Source organism: Vespula pensylvanica, chromosome 6 (genome assembly GCF_014466175.1).
Source record: "Vespula pensylvanica isolate Volc-1 chromosome 6, ASM1446617v1, whole genome shotgun sequence".
Taxonomy (NCBI): domain Eukaryota; kingdom Metazoa; phylum Arthropoda; class Insecta; order Hymenoptera; family Vespidae; genus Vespula; species Vespula pensylvanica.
Genome location: NC_057690.1, coordinates 3,092,939 through 3,103,344, shown reverse-complemented (window position 1 = coordinate 3,103,344; position 10,406 = coordinate 3,092,939). Strand labels below are relative to the sequence as shown.

Here is a 10,406-nt window from a genome sequence, read left to right as displayed (position 1 = left end):
GACCAACCAGTTCTTTTATATCAACCTTCAAATCCATAAATCGATTTGAAAAGTCGCCAACTAGTGTGACAAAAGGGCGATCCTGTAGTTTTCTCGCAATAACAGACACTCGACGCCTCGGTTCTCTCGGCTCTTTCGAACTTTCGACCAAACTTTCCGGTAGAAATATTGTTTTAGAGCGTTTTCGAATAGAGTAGCCTCTCGCGCATATGGCCCTGTATCTATGTATCTATATACGTGCGTACACGTGTACGTACACTTAGCAATTTTACACACACACATACATACATCGTGCCCGATCTCGCGCCCGCACGTACATACACATTCTCCACAATAGTAATAGTAATACTTTGTAACTCGTTCGGAAGCGAAACGTTCGCGAAAAATAAAAGAACTTAACGTTCGCTAAAGGGACGAGGAAAAGGAAAAAGTTTTCGAGACCGAACTCTTTTCCCTCTCTCATTCTATGCGTGAAATCTTTTAACGGCCATTAAACTCACCTCCTATTCTCCCTCCCACTCTACACCATCACGACCCCCGAGAAAAGTTTCTTTTCTTCTTCTTTCTTCGATTATTCTATTAAAAAAAAAAGAAGAAAAAAAAAACAGAAACCGATAAGAAAGGACAATTTATTATTTACTATCTACTGTGAATCTTAATGAACGAAAACTTATAATAAATAAATAGATTTGTATGTAAATTAACGAATGATATTATTACAGGAGAGAATCCAGCGGCGATGCAGCACGGTGGAAGCGGCAGTTCAAGGGCAGCATTGGTCCTTATCATCCTTGCGACATTGTCATCGCTTTTGAGGTGACCGTGAGGAGATCTTTGGCGCTGCTACGTAGCTCTGCGATACGAATGGTGCTAACTAACTTTGTCACGCGAGCAAGAACATCGGATACTCTTCGAAACGAGAGAGAAAGGAGAAGATGGGAAATTAACGAAAAGAAAAATTTAAGACGAGAGGAAAGAGAATAATAGAAAATTCAAGAAAAAAGGAAAGATCTCGTTCCGATGCCGAGTATCCACCGTGTTCCTTTCAGAAATTTCACGATTAATGAAAAACGTTCGAACCAAGATTAAGTTAATAAACTTTGTTCGAACTCGTCGTGTGCTAAACCTAAATCTTATACATATATATACATATATATAAACATATGTGTATATATAAGTATATATATATATAATATCCTGATAACTCGAGACCTCTCCTCACATGCGCTCAGAGCAACGAAATTTCATTTCCTGCGTTCATGGCCGAAAATTGTCATATGAACGCTTATATCAATCGCGATCTTATACAATGTACGCGTGTGGAAACTCGACGGAAACGGCACGTTCCAAAATCGTTGCGAGCACATTTTATCTTCGCCCAATACGAGGGATAAAATAATAATAATAATAATAATATTAATAATAATAATATTAATAATAATAATATTAATAATAATAATAAAATAATAATAATAATAAAAAATAATAACATAATAATAATAAAATAATAATAATAATAGTAATTAATTAATTAATTAATTAAAGAATGGACGTCGAGTGACTGGACATCCGACACTGTTATATTATATATACACATATTATAGACATATATATATATATTATATATATAACTACACACACAAATACACGCACGCACACACACATACACATCGCATTTTATATGTATACATATTCGTTCGTGTCACGAAAAAAAAATCGTGATTCGGAGATAAAGAAAGAATGAAGAGAACGAATTGAAATCGAACGCGAACAGACGGATCGACGCTGGCGCCATTTTGCTTAGTTAATAAGAGAAAAAGAAATGTTTATTTTTCCTTTTCATTTAATTCTTCCTTATCGATTTATTTATTCCAATACTCGTTGATAAAAGTGTCTGCGATATCGTACGTAATGAAAGAAATAAAAAGAAATAATAATGTCGATCGTATTAAATTTATGATCGGTATATAGCTATTCAACATATCAACACGATTTTCAATATTACTACATAGATACGTATCGAGGAGTAAATTTTTCCATATTGAGATTAATATAGGTCACTAGGGTTGATTCAGATTGATCGAGAATCCATTCGGAGAAGTTTCAATCAAATACTTAGATCGAATCTCGAACGAGAATTTTTTTCACGAGTTTACAAGTTACAAACCGTACGATCAAACTTCGCGAAATAATAATTCGCCGTGAATATATGAGCTTCCCTGGATCCTCCGTAAAATTTTAGATCCATTGTGCGAGTAATCCCAAACGTTGTACTAACATATGAGCTTATGCAAATATGCTTTCCTCGTACGTGGATGGCTAATGCAAATTTAGCATTTTGATTACCGACCCGTTCACGAAGAACGATCATTTTTGCAAATGTATCAGAGATCATATTATTAGGATCTTTAATGATTTCGTAAAGCTCAATTGATTTAACCCGTATATCTCGTAATATTCCTTATATGATAAATTGAACTTTTTGAGAGAAAAGAAAAAGAGAGAGAAATAGAGAAAAGAGAAAGTGAGAGAGAGAGAGAGAGAGAGAGAGAGAGAGAGAGAGAGAGAGAGAGAAAGGCTATGAGAAAATTATTTTTGGAGGTAAAATAATTCGATAATAACCGTCAAACGAGTGACTGCTTCTCGTCAATGTCATTGGGCATGAAATAGTCGTAGTTAGTTACACGATTTATAGGCAAGTACGGGGGAAAGGCCTGTAAATTAATCGGCGCCTGTCGACCGAACGTCGTTTCTCGTTCGTGCCAAATACGTAGTATTTTTGGGGGAATGAAAGGTCATCGATCCGAGCTCTGATTAACGTGACAAATTATTCGACATATATATGTATGCATGTATGTCTTTATGTATGTACGTATGTACGTACGTATGTATGTATGTATATATCTCTTTGTGTATATCTCTGTGTGTACGAAAACGTATCAATCGGACGTCGGACGATATTAGCATAAAAAATTTAATGATTACTCGGAGATTTGAAGTCAAAGTCGAAAGAACTCGGTTTACTCTTTCTAGAATTCCAGAGCTGCCGGATCGATCGTGAAAGACCGAATAAGGTAGGTAGGAAAGGTAGATAGATAGATAGGTAGGTAGGTAGGTAGGTAGGTAGGTAGGTAGGTAGGTAGGTAGGTAGGTAGGTAGGGAGATAGATAGGTAGGTAGGTAGGGAGATAGGTTGGTACATACTCTGGATAGATGGATGCAAAATACAGAACCCTTGTTCATGGAGATCAAAGGAACCGGTAAAATAAGAAAGACGAAAGTGAAAATTGATAAGAAAATTATAATAACTCGCAAAGGTTTCATACGTTATCCTCGCGATTGGATTTTCTTTTTTTCTTTTCTTTTACTTTTTTTCATTGTTTTTCTTTTTTTTTTTTTCTTTTCTTTTTATCCAAGATTCTTCGTTTATTGCGAAAACAAACGAATTTATAATACGAGATATTACCGTATAGAAGGAAAATTGTTTGGATTATTTGAGAATGATGAAAATTAAACATCGATCATGTGCCTCGAATTTATTCGATTATATTACTGGCGTTATTTCGTTCTGGCCGGGAAGAAAAACCGTCGGGAAATCGTACGAAATCGTCGTTCGTATCGACCATGAGAATGAATCGTTAAGTAGACTCCACGACAATGACGTACGGACCGTTAAATCGGTCGGATGTCCCGTTTTCCTCTCTCTCTCTCTCTCTCTCTCTCTTTCTATTTTCGTACCGAAGACCCCACCACTGTTCCATTTCTCACCCACCTCAAGCCCATATAATACGATAATTTAACGGGAGGCATTATTGAACGTTGCAGCTGCAAAATATTTCAACGGGCTCGGGAAAGCCGTCGTGCAACAACCACATCCGCCGGCAGCACTGGCAGTGTTCGTGATAAATTTAATTATTACGCCGCTCCACGGTTATCCGCCGTGGTCGAATAACGAAAAATCGGACTTCTCGTTCTCTGATTCTCGTCTCTCTTTCTATCTTTGTTTCTCTTTATCCGTATCTCTTTATCCGTCTCTTTGTCCGTCATATGTTTCTTTTTCTTTTTTCCTCCATAAATGAAACCATCGTTTCGAAAGTTTATATTCGATGTCATAAATTTTCAATCTTATCTCGATTACATGAAAAAATTTCAAACTTTTCATAACGACGCTTTCTCTTTGATAAATATTAGAGTAAAAGAAATGGCTTTCCCACGATTAAATGTTTTCTTTCCTCTTGAAACGAAAATTGCAAGTCTCCCTCTCTCTCTGTATTCTTAAATAAAATTTCTTTCGTCTATGCCCGAGTTGAAATAATAATTCTACACAATTTTTCATTCGATAGAAGAGGACTGGGGTGAGGGAGGTGATGATAGAGAGAGAGAGAGAGAGAGAGAGAGAGAGAGAGAGAGAGAGAGAGAGAGAGAGAAGAGGAGAGAGGAAAAAGGTAAATATAATAGATATATACGAACGGTCCTATTGTATTTAAAAAAACTTGTTGAAAGGAGTAAAACGAAGGATACTCCAAATTCCTATTGTTATTCCATCGATTAAAACGAAATAACCGAATAAACGTAAAACAACGATCCACTCGAGAGTATTAAATATCACGATTTTTTATAACCACTTAACGGACTTTCGACATCGCGCCGGCCATCGAAAATGTCGACGACTAAAATTGTTTTTCTTTGGAGAGGTAAAAACGACGAGAGGTGAAAATTTTCAATTCATGCTATCACCATAGTCAAAAGCGATCGACGAGATTGTATCGCGAAGGAAGAGAATCGTGAGGTGGAGAATGAAGGGGAGTGAAGGTGGGGGTGGTAGCTAGGTAGATAGGTAGATATCGCCATTGATACGATAGCTCGATAGTGTTGGAGAAAACGTAGAGACAAGTAGAAGATATGGCACGGCACGATACGCGGACAACGACGCTCATAACGAGTTAATGGGGTTTTATAGAAGCTACGATGGAGGCGATCGAGTTTAGAGAGCTGAAATCCCGTTCGAGTTCTCTCCTTCTCTCTCTTACACACTCTCTCTGTCTCTCGCTATGCTTCTATATTTCTCTTTATCTAGATGATACATATATAGACAGAGATACAATGACTCTCGATTCGATCGTGTTCTTCCTGCTCTTGCGAGAATAGTCTTTGTTTACTCGTCGTTTCGTTTATCTTCCCTGTTATTTCCTTTCCTTACGACGTTACAGAGCGTAAATAGTATCGCCGGTAGGACGTTAAACTTCATTCCAATTTACGTTTATCCTGGACGAACAGATCGAACGATATAAATTTATCGATCGAGTTTCGTTTATCAATGGAAGAAAAGAGAAGAAACGATAATAATGAAAGACGAACTGTGACAACTTTACGATATTAAATTGATAGAATCGATTTTCTGAACGACTCTCGATGTCTTGACTTCGGTTGTTTTTCTTTTTTTTTTTTCGTACGAATAAAACGAAATTTCGTACACACGCGTGCGCGTAAAAATGAGTTCATTGCTAAGTAAGTAAGTTTAAGAATTGAAAGATATGGAAGAGATTACGAGAATAAGTACCTATCGATTAAACGAACATTTCGTAGCGTCGTTGCGTCCGTGCGTTTGATGAAAAAAAAAAAAAAAAAAAATAGAAAAAGAAAAAACAACAAAAAAAAGAGCAAAAGAAAAAGAGACACAAAAAAAAGCAAAATCAAGAGAAAAAGGAAGAACAATACGAAAATTCTGATGAAAGATGTAAAATTTTTTTGGCAATATTAAAGTCGTTGATCGATAATCATACTTCGCGTCATGCCCATAGCAATGTATCCGTAAAAATAAACGATAAAATGGACGAGTTGAGATCTTCTAATAAGGCATTGTAATTCGTTGGTACTAATAACGATCATTAAGTGGCTAAGCTGGGCGAACAATCGTGCGTATGTATGTATATGTGTGTGTGTGTGAAAGAGAGAAAGAGAGGGAGAATATGTTTTCGTGTGTATATGGTTACAAGTGTGTATGATCATACGAAAGAGAGAACGTTCGAATAAAAAGTTCGATGGAATGACAACGTGAAAGATCAAGAGAACGAAATAGAAAATTCATTTAATGTCGATATTCGCTGTTCACTATTTGTAAGATTCGGGAGAAGAATACAATAAAATTCATAGTACTTAATTTTCCATTGATTTTCATTCTATCTAATCTTTCTTTCTTATCCAACAGTTCATAAAATCGCAATTTCTTCGATAACGGTAAGTCGAATTTTCGAAACTCATTTGTCGTCTAACATATCGTGCATGCATATCTTTCCTTTTTTACATCTAACTGTAACACTAATCTTTGTTCCTTTATATAATAAAAATATAAAGAAAGATATCAGTTTTAATTCGTAATCGAGTATCATTCGACTAATCTCTTTTCATCTAAATCCTTCCATATCATTTTCAAATAACGAACAATGTAAAATAATTAATAAAAAAGAAAGAATTATGGAGAAAAAGATCAAAGTGTTTGGCAAATTCATGGTATATCTTGTCAGACCTTGTTTAATTCTTGATCCGAAGAGTTATCATTAAACTATATCATGATCGTTAAAGCTTTCCTCTTTCTCTCTTTCTCATTTTTTTAAAGAAAAATTTAAAAAGGATTTGAGTGGACGATGTACGTTTTGTCAAAATTCTCTTCATAATATCCGAGAGATATTAACATTTTACTTCGTTATCACACGATATTCGAAAAGCCGTTCCGCACGGTTTCAGTTTTATTCGAACGAGGTAAGTAAGAGAAGGACAAGGAAGATGAGAATACGGTTGGTGCTTTGTACTTCGAAGTCGATTCGAAGTATCTCTACCGAGTGATAAACTCGCGAATGAGTCAGACCTGTTGTAATAGTCCTTGCAATAGACGGAAGATGAAACTTCAACGAGTATTACAACCGTGAAGCGGAAAGTGTCGCTAGAAGGGAACCGAGAAGTTGTTTTGATCTCTTATCACCGACAGCTGCCGATTTTAAATATCCCATGCGCGTCTCCGTATGTTCCGGAGTTAGCGAAGATTCAGGAAACGTTGATCTATACTACTGACTGACTTTCCTCCCTTCGTTACGCTAAGAATAAAGTTATCATTTCGTCGACCTATTCTACTTAGTAACTTCATTGACCTATAATAACGAAAATCAAAACTTATTCCTCCTAACTTTGATTAACTTATGCTACTGTCTTGACTCTTTTTTTTCTTTGAAATCATTGACCTGTACTACTCTTAAGTATCCCATCGATCTATACTACCGATATCCTAATCCTCCATTTGTACTACTACTCGAAGCATTGATCTCTACTACTCGATTATTCTCAACAGCCATCGAAACATCGATTCGTATTATCGATTATAATTCGATTTAAACAATACTTTCGATTAATAACAATTATTTTAACTACCTCGGTATTTCTTCCAAAGAAATTTTGTTAGAAGAGACGAATAATTTATATTTAGAAATAGTTTACGTTTCGATGTTATCGTCCTCCTACTTGAAACACTCGTTCTTTAAGAGAGAAAGACAGAGAGAAAGTATAAGGCTTTCGACGCGGTGCGAGGATATAGCTCTCCGTAAATCAGAAGAACGCGTTCACCGGTCGTACGCGGTGAAAATGTCGGGGGTGAAGGGTTACACGTTGAAGTATGTTCCCGACCCTCGTTGGACGAGGGTACGACGAGAGAAATCGTACACGCGAAGCACGCACGTGTTATTCGTTCCGCGGGCGGCCGGCCCGTTATTTCGTTTTCTCCTCGTAATTTCTCGGCCGTCCTTCCGGCAAGAGCAATGCTTCTTTCACGTTCGTTAGCCGAACCTACGTCACGAGGTTTCTGCACCAAAGGTTCGACCCGGTTACGTCCAATGTTAAACTTTACATTTATTATTTCCTCCTTTCTGCTCCTATCCTTTTCCAAATTCTTTCAAGTTTCACAATAAATATTTTTTAACGTTCGTGTAACAAATCGTAAATACATATGGAGTTGTTAATCTTTTATCTTATCGAAGCGATTTTACAATGATTCCTTGTCAATTATTTTAACAGATGATTGACGGACATTGACGGGTACATAAAAATGCGATCTTTTTTGTTCCTGTTCTCTTTTTTCCTCCTATTTTTTCTTTTCGTTACAACATCAGCTCATATCATTGCATCAATCAAAGTCAATATAATACCTATTTGTAATTTCTCTGACTTGTTTTTTGTTCTTTCTTTTTTAAGCATGAACTCTGAAATCCGTTCAAAAATTATTGCTCCAGTTTATAAGGTTTTTTGATACAATTTTTTTGCAAAGACTTTTTAAGTAACGAGTTGAAGATATAAGGAATATGAAGGAATTGTGGATTGTTTTATATATATATATATATATATATATATATATATATATATATATATACATATATATAACAATATATATGTATATAAAAATATATATGTATATGCAAGAAAAGCTACACGATACTAGTAAGAGAGATTACATTTCCAGTAATAGACAAAATAAAAAAGTAAGAGTTCATAAAGTTTGGGGCTTGTTAAACGTTAAAATTTTGTTGCCCTTTTTATATATTTTTTTATCTTATACTTAGAAATAAAAGAAAAAAGATATATCCTACACATAGACACATGTCTGTGTGTAATATACTCTCTGTATTCACGAAAGTTCGTCGAAAGAAGAGCATGTTCTCGAGCATATATTTTATATTTGTTTAAATGCAAAGTAAGTATAGGTTACAGTTGAACGCGATATGAAAGTTCTTTGAGAAGGGAGAAGGAAAAATATCTCACGTTTCTCCATGACTCTACCTTTTTTATTTGTAGCATCCTTCTATCCCCTTTTGGATCGCGTGACGCAAAGGGTGCACTGCTTGCCGGAGCAAGAGAAAAGATAGAAGAGGGACATATGCTTCGTCATAATTTTGCATTGCGGTAGCACGTAGCACGTAGTCCGCCACGTCGCACGTGGAATCTCACGGTGCATACCGTTACCGGGTTATGCATCATTCTCCCCTCTAGTTCGAGAAAAAAAGAAAGGAAATATAGAAAGAAGATGGGAAAGCTAACTTATTAACGCGAAGAAAAGAAAAGGAAAGAAGAGAACAAAATAAAAAAAAAGGAAGAAAAAAAATAGCCAAAGAATAATAAAAGAAAAGAAAAGAAAATAAAGAGGAGAGTGGAAAGTTACGGCAATGCGGCTGGCATTGCTATTCGTCGAAAAGTTCCTATTTATTTTTATGCTCGAACGTCTACAAACATGAAAACAGGAGAGTTGTTTGTTTGTGTTACGTCGTTCAATCGATATGATATTTAAACAGTATACATCCTTTATCCTTTATTACTATCTTCTTCTCTTTTCCACTTTCATGTTATAGAATTCGATAGGGGAGAAGGTTACGGATCAAAATATTTTGATAATTTTCGTCGAAAGCTATCGGAATCGTTAGACTCAGGCAAGCTCATAGTCATTTACGAAGAGACCCAGAGTGTATGAGAGTTAAACCGTATGCGTAGCTAGTATAGACCATCCCACGTATCAGTCAGCCTACTAGCATGTAGGTTCAAGCGTGGATGTTTACATATGTGTTGCGAACACGTGCGTATGTGTGTGTGTGTGTGTGTGTGTGTATATTTATGTGTGTGAGGCACGGATGCGTCATTACAACGTATATCGTCCGTACGGGTCAACACGTCGACAGTGAACGTCCATTACTCCATCAAACCTTGGTCATTGTCGACAGATCCGTCCACCGCCAATTTGCCAACAATAGCGATACTACGTGCGTATAAACAGGTTGTCTCTTTGACTGTCCGCAAATGGGATACTCCCCTCGAGTAGATGCACCCATGCCACTATCAAGACTATATCCATCCATCCATCCATCCATCCATCCAACCGTCCATCCATCCATCCATCTATCTATCTCATCGATGATAGTAACAGTAGGGGGTGTATCTAATAGCATTGTTTTTGTTTTTGCCAAGCTTCATACTCTTTTAATTCAACGATTTCTCCCAAATAACGTGGAAGCCTCGAACGTTGAAAAATCGAAAGCATTTCGTGTCGTAGTCCGAGTATTTGATGGTGGAACGATGTACCACCGAGAATACCGTTCAGAGAGGTAAAAGTCGTCTCCTCTCTCTCTCTCTCTCTCTCTCTCTCTTTCTCTCTTCCTCTCACGACTGTCCCATTTCCATTGAATATTTCAATATATCCGTACGTGTATCGCGTCGAGGCAGCAGTAGGTTGTACTCGAGTGGTATTGAATTTCGCTTGCGAGTTTCCGTAGGAAGAAGGGAATTCGAGAAAACTCGTCGTTTTGCTCGGTTGATCGCTTTTGAGAATAGATACATACATACATACATATATATATATATATATATATATATATATAT

General features: G+C 36.5%; 1 protein-coding gene and 1 long non-coding RNA gene across 4 annotated transcripts in view; both read left to right on the top strand.

Annotated features, from left to right (window-relative positions):
- LOC122630271 (lachesin-like) overlaps nucleotides 1-1,410 on the top strand; it is a 176,986-nt gene extending 175,576 nt beyond the window's left edge. For all 3 annotated transcript variants that reach the window (XM_043814606.1, XM_043814608.1, XM_043814607.1), the window contains one exon: nucleotides 723-1,410. In XM_043814606.1, the coding sequence (XP_043670541.1) occupies nucleotides 723-820 (98 nt within the window). In that variant the 3' untranslated portion in view covers nucleotides 821-1,410. The remainder of the gene's footprint in view (nucleotides 1-722) is intronic.
- An 86-nt stretch (nucleotides 1,411-1,496) lies between these two features.
- Nucleotides 1,497-6,159, top strand: LOC122630273. The gene is made up of 2 exons (XR_006327446.1): nucleotides 1,497-3,074; nucleotides 3,172-6,159. It is a non-coding gene; the product is annotated as an uncharacterized LOC122630273 (long non-coding RNA).
- The last annotated feature ends 4,247 nt before the right edge of the window (nucleotides 6,160-10,406 follow it).